The following is a 14,727-nucleotide window of genomic DNA, read 5'->3' on the forward strand; positions in this document are numbered from 1 at the left end:
CTCTTTTGTTACTCCATGGACTGTAGCCCACCAGGCTCCTCTGTCAATGGGACTTCCCAGGCAAGAATACTGGAGGGGGTTGCCATGCCCTCTTCCAGGGGATCTTCCCGATCCAGGGATCCAACCCACGTCTCTTATGTCTCCTGCATAGGCAGGCGGATTCTGCCCACTGAGCCATCGGGGAAGCCCTAAGCAGGGGACTAGTCCTCAGTTCCCTGGAAGGGCTCCCGCCTGGACCCTTTCTCGAGTTTCTCTGCAGGAATCCGGGGCAGCTGCGGGAAGGGTCAAGGCACAAAAGGGGAGTGCAAGGGAACCCTAGTCACACGGGGCAGCCAGGCCACCTCCCCGAATGCGAGGCGCGGGACAAAGGCGGCTCAGGGACAAAGTGCACGGAGACTTCTTAGGAGATAAGAGGGAAGGGCGAAGGAAGGGGCGGGGAGCGAGCGCCCACGGAGCCTTAAGGATCACGCTCCCGGAGGCCTTGGCTGGGAGCCGAGCTCAGTTCGCCGGCGAGGGAGTTCCCTGGATCCTCTTCACCCCGGTAGCTGTGGGGATGCAGAGAACCCGGGGTCTGGGGCAGCCGGACGGCTCCGGGCGGCGCTCGGAGGCCGTTTGCAGCCCGCCCCCTCGCCCGCAGCACGGTTGCCCTCGCCAGGCGGGAGGCGGGGCCACCAGCTCACCTGGCCGTTTGGGGCGGGGCCGCCCGAAACCTGGGGGAACGGAGGCGGCGGCTGCACCCCGGGCGCTGGAGAGGGGCTCGCCCTAGGGGCCGGGCCGGAGCTCCCACCCCTCCGCGTCGCCCCCACCACCCCCCCACCCAGTGCCCGGGCCCTCCCTCGGCTCGCTTGCGCTCTCCCTTCCTCTCCTCCCCTCCTTCGCTCCCTCCCTCCGAGCTCAATTGCTCAAGCCGCTTCCTTCCCCAAAGCCAGCGCCAGTTCCTCTCGGTGGGGCCCGGGAAGGGCAGCCGACGCTAGATATTGGGACCGCCGTGGCGGCCGGACCATGGCCGAGCCCCGAGGGGCCGCCAAGCCGGCCCCCAAGGCCTCCTTCGCATCAACCAAGCTGAGCTCGAGGAACGCCCCGCAGCCCCGCCCCTCGAGAGTGGACGCCGGCAACCTGGGCAGGTACCGGGGCAACACCACCGCCTCCGGGGAGCCCCCTTTCCTTGGCGCGCTGATGCCCTCGGGAACAGGCTCGGCGCGCCGGCGGGGAGCGCGGCTGGAGCAGCTGGGGCTGCAGGGGGCGGCTCCCGCCGGGTGGTTGTCGGAGGAGCGCCCGGAGGAGCAGTCCCCGGGCGGGCCGAACGGACCGGGCGGTAGCGGGCTGTGCCTGGAGCCCCGGGAGCACGCGTGGATACTGGCGGCCGCCGAAGGCCGCTTTGAGGCGCTGCAGGAGCTGCTGGAAGCCGAGCCGGGGCTGCTGCTGCGGGGCGACCCCATCACGGGCTACTCGGTGCTGCACTGGCTGGCCAAGCACGGGCGCCACGAGGAACTCATCCTAGTGCACGACTTCGCCCAGCGCCAGGGGCTGCGGCTCGACGTGAGCGCCCCGGGTAGCGGCGGCCTCACGCCCCTCCACCTGGCGGCCCTGCAGGGCCACGAGATGGTCATCAAGGTGCTGGTGGGCGCCTTGGGGGCTGACCCCACGCGCCGCGACCACAGCGGCCACCGGGCCTGTCACTACCTGAGGCCCGACGCGCCCTGGAGCCTGCGGGAGCTGTCGGGGGCCGAGGACTGGGAGACGGCAGGCGGCCGAGACCGGGACCGTAACAACGCCAACAACAACAGCAGCGGCGGCGGCGGCGCCGCCGCCGCGTGGACACTGAAACGCGCCCCGAGCGCAGTGGGCGCGCAGGTTGTGGAGAAGAAGGCCAGAGCGGCGGCGGCGCCAGCCAAGGGGAAAGACTCCGTGGGCAGCCGGGTGGCGCAAATTCAAGGCCTGCTCCGCCATATGTTCCCCTTCTTCCAGGACCGTTGAAGGCGACGGAGACTGGACAGCGTGGAGGGACCCCGACGCTGCGGCGAGGCCTCTGTCCCGGGTGGTCCCGTGTCCTCCCACCCCCCACCCCCGATTGGGAGGCGCCCGGGACTCGGCTCGAGCCGCAGCCACGGGCGCTGGGCCTGCCAGGAGCAGACCCCCTCGGGGTGGTTCTCAGGCACCTGTCGGAGGTCTCCTACTGCACCGGCCAGGACCAAGCGGTCCTGGTGCCGAGACCCCAAACTACAGGATTTAGGCGTTCGGTGCAGAAGCTCCGGGACAAGGAAAGTTATGCTTCCAGTAGCCATTTCTTGGCAGGCAGAAGCTCTGGGTTTATTAGGAAACATTTGTTAGAAGAATGAGATAAGACTGTAAGCCAGTGATCCAGAGGAAGTCTAACTGCAGGCCTGACTTAGCTATTATAAGTTATTTTGGGGGATGAACCAGCCCTTGTCAACCTGCTCCATAGACAAGCAGGGCTTACTGGTAGGGGACCCTTTCTAATGTATCCCCAGTGACTTCTTTAGCATATTAAAATGGAATGTTTTCCTTTCACATGACAAAGCTGTCATTTGAGTGACTTTTTTTTTTCATTAACCACCAAGGGAGAAGCTCCCTGTGTTTGCAGGGAGAAGGTCACCAACCCGTGGCCGTGAGCTAGTGATCTAGAACAGACTCTGGACCTCACTCTCAGAGAAAATGGCCAAGCTGTGCACCAAAGGAGCTCCTTTCACCTTGGCTCTGAGTAGAGACACACTGTTTACCTGTCTCCCAGGCTCTTTGGCATCTAGGTCTGGCCTCCTGTCAGTCTCAGTCCGGAGGAGATGTCTGCAGGGAGCTGTGTGTCTGTGTGTGTGTGTGTGTGTGCGTGTGTTGCTCAGTCGTCTCCAACTCTTTGCGACTCCGTGGACTATAGCCTGCCAGGCTTCTCAGCCCATGGAATCCTCCAGGCCAGAATACTGGAGTGGGTTGCCATTTCCTTCTCCATGAAGGGAGCAGAGGGGAGGTAAAAGGAAAAAGCTTCCAAAAATTTTTTTCTAATATTTCCTGGTGAGTCATGCAATTAACCTTGACTTCTGCCCTCCAATGAGACACACCCCTTGGCACTTTTCTCCAAGAGGGGGCTTTAATCATCAGCATTGTGGGTTTCTTTTAATTTTATTTGATATATAAGTTGTAGTTTGGAAAATTGCTCCCATTTAGAAATACTGTGAATTGAGTAGAATACAGGAAGGTTGCTTGATTGAGCTGAATGGACGGAGAAGTAGTGGGTGGCTGGAAATCCATGCTGCCTCTGAGAACAGCAGACTTTTGAAATAGCACTGTATCCCTGGAGGCTTGGGTGGCCCTTGCAATGGACTGCTATGTCCTTAGCCCTCCCATCCCAGTCCTTGAAGGCCAGGGAGGAACTGAGTCACCACCCCACACAGCCCAGACACACCACCCTGAGTTCATCCATCCAGGTTTTCATCTCTGCTTGGCAGGCCTGTTTGCCCCTTCTCAGCTCAAAACATTCCCACCTGCCCTTAATAACCCATTAGACTCTTATCCATGAAATGATCCAAATCCTTCCTATTTATTCTCAGTCTGCCCCATGTCTCTAGTAACCATACCTTAAACATATTTACACAACGTTGCTATTGTTCAATCACTAAGTTGTGTCCAACTCTTTGCAACCCCATGGATTGCAGAACACTAGGCTTCTCTGCCCTTCACTGTCTCCCAGAGATTGCTCAAATGCCTGTCTGTTGACTCGGTGATGCTATCCAATCATCTCATCCCTGTCACTCCCTTATCCTCCTGCCTTCAATCTTTCCCAGCATCAGGGTCTTTTCCAATGAGTTGACTCTTCCATCAGGTGGCCAAAGTATTGGAGCTTCAGCATCAGTCCTTCCAATGAATTACTTACAATGACTATTCAAGGTTGATTTCCTTTAGGATTGATTGGTTTGATCGCCTCGCTATCTAAGGGACTGTCAAGTTTTCTCCAGCACCACAATTTGAAAGCATCAATTCTTCAGCGCTCAGCCTTCTTTATGGTCCAACTCTCACATCTGTACATGACTACTGGAAAAACCATAGCTTTGACTATACGAACCTTTGTCGGCAAAGGAGCAAGCGTCTTTTAATTTCGTGGCTGTAGTCACCATACGCAGTGATTTTGGAGCCCAAGAAAATAAAATCTGTCACTTTCCACTTTTTCCCCATCTATTTGCCATGAAGTGATGGGACCAGATGCTATCATCTTAGTTTTTTGAATGTGAGTTTTAAGCCAGCTTTTTCACTCTCCTCTTTCACCCTCATCCAGAGGCTCTATAGTTCCTCTTCACTCTCTGCCATTAGAGTGGGATCATCTGCATATCTGAGGTTGCTGGTATTTCTCTCAGTAATCTTGATTGCAGCTTGGAATTCATCCAGCCTGGCATTTCACATGATGTACTCTGCATGTAAGTTAAATAAGCAGGGTGACAATATGCAAGCTTGACGTACTCCTTTCCCAATTTGGAACCAGTCCGGTTGTTCCATGTCGGGTTCTAACTGTTGCTTCTTGTCCTGCAGACAGATTTTTCAGGAGACAGGTAAGGTGGTCTAGTATTCCCATCTCTTTAAGAATTTTCCACAGTTTGTTGTGATCCACACAGCCAAAGGCTTTAGCATAGTCAATGAAGCAGAAGTTTTTTTGGAATTCCTTGCTTTTTCTATGATCCAACCGATGTTGGCAATTTAATCTCTGATTCCTCCACCTTTTCCAAATCTAGCTTGTACATCTGGAAGTTCTCAGTTCACATGCTGTTGAAGCCTAGCTTGGAGCATTTTGAGCATCACCTTGCTAGCATGTGAAATGAGCACATTGTACTGTAGTTTGAACATTCTTTCACATTGCCTTTCTTTGGAATTGGAATGAAAACTAACTTTTTCTAGTCCTATGGCCATTGCTGAGTTTTCCAATTTTGCTGGCATATTGAGTTGCAGCACTTTCACAGCATCATCTTTTAGGATTTTAAATAGCTCTGATGGAATTCTGTCACCTCCATTAGCTTTGTTCAAAATAATGCTTCCTAAGGCCCACTTGACTTCACACTCCAGGATGTCTGACTCTAGGTGAGTGATCACACCATAGTGGTTATCTGGGTTATTAAGACCTTTTATGTATAGTTCTTCTGAATGTAGCATTTCTTTTTTAAAAAATAATTATTTATTTTTAATTGGAGGATAATTACTTTACAATATTGTGATGGTTTCTGCCATACATCAACATGAATCAGTCATAGGTATACATATGTCCCCTCCCTCTTGAACCTTCCTCTCCATCTCACTCCTCTAGGTTGTCACAGATCACCAGTTTGAGCTCCCTGTGTAATACAGCAAATTCCCACTGGCTATCTATTTTACATGTGGTAATGTATATGTTTCCATACTACTCTCTCCATTCTTCCCACCCTCTCCTTCCCCCACCGTGTCCACATGTCTGTTCTCTATGTCTGCGTCTCCATTGCTGTCCTGCAAATAGGTTCATTAGTATCATCTTTCTAGATTCCATATATATGTGTTAATTTTTCATCTTCTAAATGAACTTCTTTGGGACTTCCCTGGTGGTCCAGTGATTAGAACTCAGTGCTTTCACTGCAGGGTCCTGGGTTTGATCCTTGGTCGGGGTACTAAGATTTTACAAGCTCTGTGGCACAGCCAAAGAAAAAGAAAAAATGTAAATGAACTTCTTTGATGTTTACAGTGGAAGAGCAAGCATCTCCTGGCTTGTGGCATTTGGCATGGGCACCTGGTATAACCCTCCTCCACCCCCATGCCCATTTTCTAGATGCAAATTGGCTAACTGATGCAGGATGGTGGTTTGTGCCTCACAGCCTCTCCCAAGTGGGTTGGGCTTGGTGAAGGCTGGCAGGGTGAAGGCCTTCCCTTCCTGCCACAGGGCTTAGAAAGAAGATTGGCATGTGCCTTTGCCCCACATCCAAAGGACACTTCTAACAGTAGTCCCTTCTTCATAGGAAAAGTCTGAACCTCAGAATCTTAACTATAAGCAGATTCAGGGACCTAAGACAAGCATCTGCCCTGTTCTGTCCAGAATGAAAACCAAGTCAGCTGGAAGATTTGAAAGCAGCTTTCTAGAGTTTTTTCCTATCGTCAGCTATTCTTCCCACAAATTTTTTTTCATCATGTGATGTTGCTTAGCCTACCTCCTCCATGTAAAATTGAGGTTTGGCTGCAGGGGACAAACTCCCATGCTGAAAACTCCACATGCCTCACATCAAGCCATTGGCATTTCTGGTATGCTCACCCCAAGAGAAAGAACAAATTCCCTGAGAAACTTCTTTCCAGGGGAGCAAAGCAGAATTAAGCAGATGATGCAAATCTGCATTTGAGTGGGACAGATGGACAAGAAAACAAGACCAAGACAGGGCTGTAACCAGGTAAGCATCAGGGTTGGAGGAAGGGATCCTGCACAGAGGATGGGGCCTAACCCAGGCCAAAAGGTACAGGAAAGGCTTTGGGGAGGAAGATCATACCTGATCTGAGGCTGGAGGGGTGAGCGGAAGTATGTCAGTGGAGACAGGGGAGCAGCCTCCTGGCAGGGCCACTGGAGTATGTATCAGTGCACAGAGCGAGTAGCAGGAGCTGTAAGTCAGCCAGTATGGCAGGAAGGTGGGAGCTGGGGCGTAATTAACAGCAACCCTGGAGAAGAAGTAGATGGGGGTCCAGGTCACGAAGGGTCTTCAAGGTCATGCTAAAAGAGGAACAGAGAATTTTAACCTAGAGGTAGCTGGGAGCCATAGGTTTCTAAGCAGAGGAGTAACAGGATGGGATTTTAGAAAAATCACTCTGACAGTCCCGTGGAGGATAGATGTGTCAGGGGAGACAAGTGGGGGAAAACACATCATTCAAGCAGTGTCTTTCAGAAGAAACGCCTCAAGGAAAGCCAGTCTTCTGCTGGGAAGTTCAGAGACCCCTGTGGAAGGCAGTAGCCTTCAGACTTTGTTTTTCTTCTCCATAGCCCTTGCTCGGGGCTTCCCAGGTGGCGCTAGTGGTAAAGAACCCGCCTGCCAATGCAAGAGATGCAGGAGGCATAGGTTCAATTCTGGGGTGGGGAAGATCCCCTGGAGAAGGAAATAGCAACCCACTCCAGTATTCTTGCCTGGGGAATCCCATGGACAGAGGTGCCTGGCGGGCTACAGTCCATGGGGTCCCTAAGAGTCGGACACAACTGAAGAGACTTAGCACACACGCAGCCTTTGCTCAAATGAAGCTCATCTCAGAGCCCCAGATGTAAAACTGACAAGTGAGGAGCTAGTGAGGTGAATCTGGGTTGGACCTCACCTCCCCACCCCGTGCATCCATCTTAGACCAGCGGAGGGCGCACAGTGGCCCCTGGAGCAAAATTGTCAAAAGTGCTGGCGTGGTGGAAAGCACTCAGCCTAACCTGGCTTCCAAACCTGCTACTGATTAGTGACCTTGAGCAAATCACTCACCTCTCTGAGCTGTAGTTTCCTCAGCAGTAACATGGGACCAATACAAGCTCTCTTGCAGGGATGTTCCGATGATTCGAGAAAACACATGCACAACACCTAGCAATCTGCAGGACACATAAGAAAAAAGAAATAACAGTAAATGTATTTATTAACAAATTTATTAAAGAATTTATTAGGAGACTTCCTTGGTGGTGGTCCAGTGGTTAAGAATATGCCTTCCAATGCAGGGAACACAGGTTCAGTCCTTGGTCAGGGAACTAAGATCCCACATGGTGCCACTAAGACCAGATGAAGACATATCAATCAATAAATATTTTTTAAAAGGAAAAAAAAATTTACTAACAAATTCTCATTTGGAAAAATTGAAAGGTACTCAGCAGGTTCCAGTTGTGACCTGCATTGTCCCACCACCAAAATGTGTCCATGATTGCAGATTATTTTCCTTTTGTACTAGATGAGTGGCTGCTCCTCAAAGGAGGTATTGGTTCCTCTGCTGATGTTGTTCACCACCTACCCACTTTTACTTTAGACACAATCAAAACAAGCCGACTTACCTTGTTCTCAGCCCATAGAAGGCAAAGCAGCAACTTAGTAATTGCCCACCAACTATTAAACAGATTAGCTATTATTTCCAGATAAAGTCATAAACTGGACTTAGAGTTAAACCTGAAATCCTCTGAAGAGAATAAAAGCATACAAATTGCTCATCTCCTGACCCTGTTATCTACAGAAATGCCCCCTCCTATCCCAGCCAACATACCCTGCATTCCACACCCAGCCTGTCTTCGCTTTTCATTAAAATGAACGGAAAGAGCATGCCTGTCTCCTTTCAAGATGTAATGCATGCTCTCAAGCCTGCCTCCTCCCACAACCTAATTCCATCAGTTGTCCCTCTTCTTTATCTTGGAGAGCACCCTCAGTTTAGTGCAATAAACACTTGCTGACCACCTACTAGGAGCCAGGCTTTTTGGGTGACGAACACTTCCCAGCCAAACTTTTTCAAAGGAAGGTATGTTCCCTTCATATCTCCATTTCCTAACCTCTCTCTCCTTCTCTCTCTCTCTTTTTTTTTTTTTTTTTTTTTTTTGCTGCCTTACAGCTGCAGGCTCCAGAGCACATGGGCTCAGTAGTTACTGTACTTGGGCTTAGTTGCTCCGCGGCATGTGGGATCTTAGTTCCCTGACCAGGGATCCCCTGCATTGCAAGGCAGATTCTTAATCACTGGACCACCAGGGAAGTCCCTCCACTTCCTCACCTCTTAATCACTCCTATGCATTCTGGCTTCTGCCTCTGCTACAAAGGTCTCCCAGAATGATCTGAAGTGAAGTGAAAGTCACTCGGTCGTGTCCTACTTTGCGAATACTGGAGTGGGTAGCCTTTCCCTTCTCCAGGGGATCTTCCCGAACCAGGGTCTCCTCCTGCGCTGCAGGCGGATTCTTTACCAACTGAGCTATCAGGGCCCAGCTGCCAAATATAAGTCCTCACCTTTGTTCACTTCTTGGCAAGCATGCATGTGTGTGCATGCTCAGTTGTTTCCAACTTTTTGTCACCCCATGGATTGTAGCCCACCAGGCTTCTCTGTCCATAGGATTTCCCAGGCAAGAATCCTGGAGTGGGTTGCCATTTCCTTCTCCAGGGGATCTTCCTGACCCAGGGATCGAACTCGCATATCCTGCATTGGTAGGTGGATTACCACTGAGTCACCAGGGAAGCCCATCATTTATTGACAGCACTGGCCTGTGTGGGCTACTCCCTCCTCCTTGAAACTCTCTTCTCTAGTCTTCCATGACTTCCTATGGCTTCAGTTGCTGGCACTTACCAGGCTAAAGTCCTGGAAAGTTCTCTTCACTTTACATTCTCTCCCTAAGACATTCCATTCTTTCCCCACTCAACCCACCCCCACTCTACTCCAGCCACACAGTCCTCACTGTTCCTCAGAAGAGCTGTGTTCTCCTGAACTCTAATTCCTATATGTGATTCCCTGTTTAGAATCATTCTACCCTCTATTCCTTGCCCCCTTTCACCTGGTCTACTCTTACTCACCCTTCAAATGTCAGTTTAAATGTCACCTCCTTGGGGAAGTCTTCTCTGACCCTCAGGTTATATTAGAACTGCACCTTTGCTAATCCTTATCACACTTGAGAAGTTATTCATGCAGTTATTATATTGATATCTCCCCTGCTCTGTGTGTGTGTGTGTGCTCAGTTGCTCAGTTGTGTCCAACTCTTTGTGACCCTGAGGGCTGCAGCCTGCCAGGTACCTCTGTCCATGAAATTTTCCAGGCAAGAATATTGGAGTGGGTTGCCATTCCCTTCACCAGGGGATCTTCCCAACCCAGGGACTGAACCTGCATCTCCTGCATTCGCAGGCAGATACTTTACTACTGAGCCACCTGGAAAGCCCCTCTTCTGCCCCACTAGACTTAAATCCCATGAGGGCAGGAACCAAGTCTGTCTTATTACCACATTGTCCCTAGTTCCTGGTAGATGGAAGGTGCTCAATAAATAGGTATCTATTGGCAATGGAATCATAGATTTGACCTTAAAAGCACAAGGCACAAAAGAAGAAATAGATAAATCGAACTTCATCAAAATTAAAAACTTTGGGGCCTGAAAGGAAACTACCAAAAAGTAAAAAAACAACCCACAAAGTAGGAGAAAATATTTGCAACCATATATCTCATAAGGGTCTGTGTGTGCTAAGTCGCTTTAGTTGTGTCAGACTCTTTGCAATCCCATAGACTGTAGCCCACCAGGCTCCTCTGTCCATGGGATTCTCCAGGCAAGAATACTGGAGTGGGTTGCCATGCTCTTCTCCATGGGAATCTTCCTGATCAAGGGATCAAACCTGTGCCTCCTGTAGCTCCTGCATTGCAGGTAGATTCTTTACCCCTGAACCACCAGGGAAGCCTAGTATCCAGAATATATAGAGAACTCCTACAACTCAACAACAAAAATGTAAACAGCCTGATATAAAAAATGGCAAACACTTGAATAGACACTTCTCAGAGATATGCCAACAAGCACAGGAAAATGCGCTCAACATCATTAGCTATTTGGGAAATGCAAGTCAAATCCAGAATGAGATACCACTTCACATCCACCAGGGTAACTGTAATCAAAAAGATCATAACAAGCATTGGTGAGGATATAGAAAAATTGGAACCCTCATGTTCTGCTGGTAGGAATGTAAAATGGTACAGTCACTTTGGAAAATAGTATGCCACTTCCTCAAAAGTTAAACATGAGATTACTATATGTAATATTGTGATTTATGGGGCTTTCCAGGTAGCGCAAGTGGTAAAGAACCCGCCTGCCAATGCAGGTAGATGTGAGACTTGGGTTCAATCCCTGAGTCAGGAAGATCCTCTAGAGAAGGAAACAGCAGCCCACTCCAGTATTGCCTGGAGAATCCCAAGGACAGAGGAGTCTGGTGGGCTACAGTCTATGGGGTTGCAAGGAGTCAAACATGACTGAAGTGACTTAGCGTGCACTCACTCAATAATATAATTTATGATAAGAAACATGTATTTAGTCTTCAACCCCATTCCTGGGGCAGAGCTCCTAAAACCCTTGGAATTTCCTATGATAAGAGTGATAAAGGTGGCTTTTGTATGTTAAAAGGTGACTTTTGGGAAAGCCCTTAGGTAACCTAAGGTTAAGGGCTGGTTGCCAGGGGAACCAAAGGTGCAAGGAGGGCTTGGAATTTTTAGTACCATCCCTCCCACCAACCTCGGGGAGGAGAGAGGGCCAGGAGGTTGAATCAGTTATTGGCCAGTGATTTAATCAGTCGTGCTTATATAATGAAACTTCTGTTAGTGCGTGTGTGCTATGTCACTTCAGTCGTGTCTGACTTTTTGCGACACTATGAACTGTAGCCCACCAGGCTCCTCAGTCTATGGGAATTCTCCAGGCAAGGATACCGGAGTGCCATGCTCTCCTCCAGGGGATCTTCCCCTGGATCTTCCCTGACCAGGGATTCAACCCGGGTCTCCTGCATTGCAGGCAGATTCTTTACTGCTGAGCCACCAGGGAAGCCCAATGAAGGACAGGGTTTGGAGAGCTTCCAGATTGGTTAAACACATGGAGATTTGGGGAACATGGCGCCTTCAGATTGGGCATGGAAGCGCTTAACCTGTTCTTCATACCTTGCCCTTTGCATCTCTTCCATCTGGCTGTTTCTGGGTTACATCATTTTATAATAAACCAGTGATCTAGTACACAGGATGTTTCTCAGAGTTCTGTGAGCCTCTCTAGCAAATGACTCGAACCCAAGCAGGGGATCTCTGATTTATAGCCAGTCGATCAGAAGTACAGGTAACAACCTGCACTTGCAACTGGCCTGTGAAACCCAAGGGGTGTGGTAGTTGGAAGTTCCCATCTGTAGCCTGTCAGTCAGAAGCACAGGTGACAGCCTGGGGTTGTGACAAGCATCTGAAGGGGTGGGGCCGGGGACAGTCTTGTGGGATTGAACCTTGGACCTGTGGAATTTGATGGGGTCTACGTGTACAGTCAGAAGTGAGTTGCACTGTAGAACACAGCTGGTGTTGGAAAATTGTTGCTCAGTTCAGTCAGTTCAAATCACTCAGCTGTGTCTGACTTTGCTACCCCATGGACTGCAGCACGCCAGGCTTCCCTGTCCATCACCAACTCCTGGAGCTTACTCAAACTCATGTCCATTGAGTTGGTACCAGAACCTATTTACCATATGACTGAGCAATTCCACTCCTAGGTATCTACCCAAGAGACATGAAAATATAAACATATGTGAATGTTCATAGCAGTATTATTCATAATAACCAAAAGATGAAAAGAATGCTGTTTTCTATTAACAGAGGAAAGGACAAACAAAATGTGATGTAGTCATACAATGGAATTTTATCCAGCCATGAAAAGTGATGAAGTACTGATTCATGCCAGCTTCCCTGGTGGTTCAGTGGTAAAGAATTCGCCTGCCAATGCAGGAGACCCAGTTTTGATCCCTGGGTTGAGAAGGCTCCCTGGAGAAGGAAATGGCAACCCACTCCAGGATTCTTGCCTGGAAAATTCCATGGAGAGAAGGAGCCTGGCAGGCTACAGTCCATGGGGTCAAAAAAGAGTCTGACATGACTTGGTGACTCAACCACAATTGATTCTTGCTATAATACAAATGATCCTTGAAAATATGTGCTAAGTGAAATAAGCTAGTCACAAAATACCATGTATTATATAGTTCCATTAATAAGAAATGTCCAGAATAGGCAAATCCATAGGGACAGAAAGAAGACTAATGGTTGCCTAGCATTGAAGAGGATGAGGGATGAGAGGGGGGTGATTTTCTTAATCATTTTTTTATTGGGACTTCACTGGGCCCAGTGGTTAAGACTCTGCACCTCCACTATAGGAGGCAAGGATTCAATCCCTGGTTGGGGAACTAAGATCCTGCATTCGAATTCTTTCCCATTATAGGGTATTACACGATATTGGATATAGTTCCCTGTGCTGTACAGTAGGTCCTTGTTGATTATCTATTTTATATGTAGTAGTGTGTATATGTTTATCCCAAGCTCCTAATTTCTCTCCATCTATTCCTCTTTTTCTCCCTAATCCTTTTTTGGTTTGTTTTCTATGTCTGTGACTATTTCTGTTTTGTAAATAAATTCATTTGTATCTTCTTTTTAGATTCCACATATAAGCAATATATTTGTCTTTCTCTGATATACTTAATATGATAATCTCTAGGTCCATCCATGTTGCTGTAAATAGCATTATTTAGTTCTTTTTTATAGCTAATTTTCCAATATATATCTGTACCACTTCTTTATCCATTCCTCCATCGATGGACATTTAGATTGCTTTATTATTGCAAATAGTGCTGTGATGAAAATTGGGGTGCATGTATCTATTCAAATTAGAGTTTTCTCTGGATGTATGCCCAGGAGTGGGATTGCAGGATCATATGGTAGCTCTATTTTTACTTTTTAAATGAACCTCCATACTGTTTTCCACAGTGGCTGCACCAGTTTGCATTCCCACCAACAGTGCAGGAAGGTTCCCTTTTCTCCACACCCTCTCCAGCATTTATTGTCTGTAGACTTTTTAATGATGGGCATTCTGACTGGTGTGAGGTGATACCTCATTGTAGTTTCGTTTTACAAACTACAATTAAAAAATGAGTGATATTGAGCATCTTTTCATGTGCTTGTTGGTCATCTGTATGTCTTCTTTGGAGAAATGTCTAATTAGGTTTTCTGCCCATTTTTTGATTGGGCTGGGTTTTTATTTTTATTTATTTATTTATTTTTTTGGGGGGGGCTGGGTTTTTTAATATTTTTATTTATTTATTTGGCTGTGCCAGGTCTTAGTTGTGGCACTTGGGATCTTTGATCTTTGTAGCAGCATGTGGAATCTTTAGTTGCATGTGGGATATAGTTTCCTGACCAAGAATTGAACCAAGACGTCCTGCATTGGGAGAATGGAGTCTTAACCACTGGACCAGCAGGGAAGTCCTGCGTTGGTTTATATATATATATATATATATATATTAAACTGTATTAGTTGTTAGCATTTTTTGGAAATTAATCTCTTGTCAATAGTATCATTTGCAAATATTTTCTCCCAGTCGATAGGTTATCTTTTCCTTTTCCTTTTGTTTATGGGTTCCTTTGCTATGAAAAAGCTTTTAAGTTTAATTGGATCTCATTTGTTTATTTTTGTTTTTAATTTATTTCCATTACTCTAGGAGACAGATCCAAAAATATTGCTGTGATTTATGTCAAAGAATGTTCTGTGTATGTTTTCCTTTAGGAGTTTTAAACTATCCGGTCTTACATTTATGTCTTGAATCCATTTTGAATTTTTTTTAATTTTGGGTTTATTTTTTGTATATGATGTTAGAGAATGTTCTAATTTAATTTGTTTGCATGTAGCTGTCTAGTATTCCCAGCACCACTTATTGAAGAGACTGTATTTTCCCCATTGTATTTTCTTGCTTCCTTTGTCATAGATTAATTGACCATAAGCACGTGGGTTTGTTTCCGGGCTTTCTATTGGAAATTTCTTTTTTAGTATATGTACTGCCGAAGCGAGCACTGGAAATTTCTTTTTAAGGTGACAAAAATATTCTAAAATTGACTGTGGTAATGGTTACACATATCTGTAAATATACTAAAAACCACTGAACTCTACACTTTAAATGAGTGAATTGTATAGTCTGTGAATTATATCTTAATAAAGCTGTTACTTAAAAAATAATTTAAAAAAAACAGGAAGAACCAGAGACAAATATC

At 47.6% G+C, this 14,727-nt stretch overlaps 1 protein-coding gene across 1 annotated transcript; it reads left to right on the forward strand.

Annotated features, from left to right (window-relative positions):
- The first annotated feature begins 448 nt into the window (after window positions 1-448).
- SOWAHD (sosondowah ankyrin repeat domain family member D) lies at window positions 449-2,535 on the forward strand. The gene is made up of 2 exons (XM_061136654.1): window positions 449-541; window positions 926-2,535. Exon 2 carries the CDS (start codon window positions 1,003-1,005, stop codon window positions 1,975-1,977), a length of 975 nt encoding a protein of 324 aa, XP_060992637.1. The 5' UTR covers window positions 449-541; window positions 926-1,002; the 3' UTR covers window positions 1,978-2,535.
- Window positions 2,536-14,727: the final 12,192 nt, after the last annotated feature.

The sequence above is a fragment of the Dama dama genome, chromosome X, assembly GCF_033118175.1.
Source record: "Dama dama isolate Ldn47 chromosome X, ASM3311817v1, whole genome shotgun sequence".
In the NCBI taxonomy this organism is placed as follows: Eukaryota; Metazoa; Chordata; class Mammalia; order Artiodactyla; family Cervidae; genus Dama; species Dama dama.

Excerpts from the sequence above, each read along its gene's own strand:
- SOWAHD (XM_061136654.1), top strand. The coding sequence starts at position 1,003 with ATGGCCGAGCCCCGAGGGGCCGCCAAGCCGGCCCCCAAGGCCTCCTTC.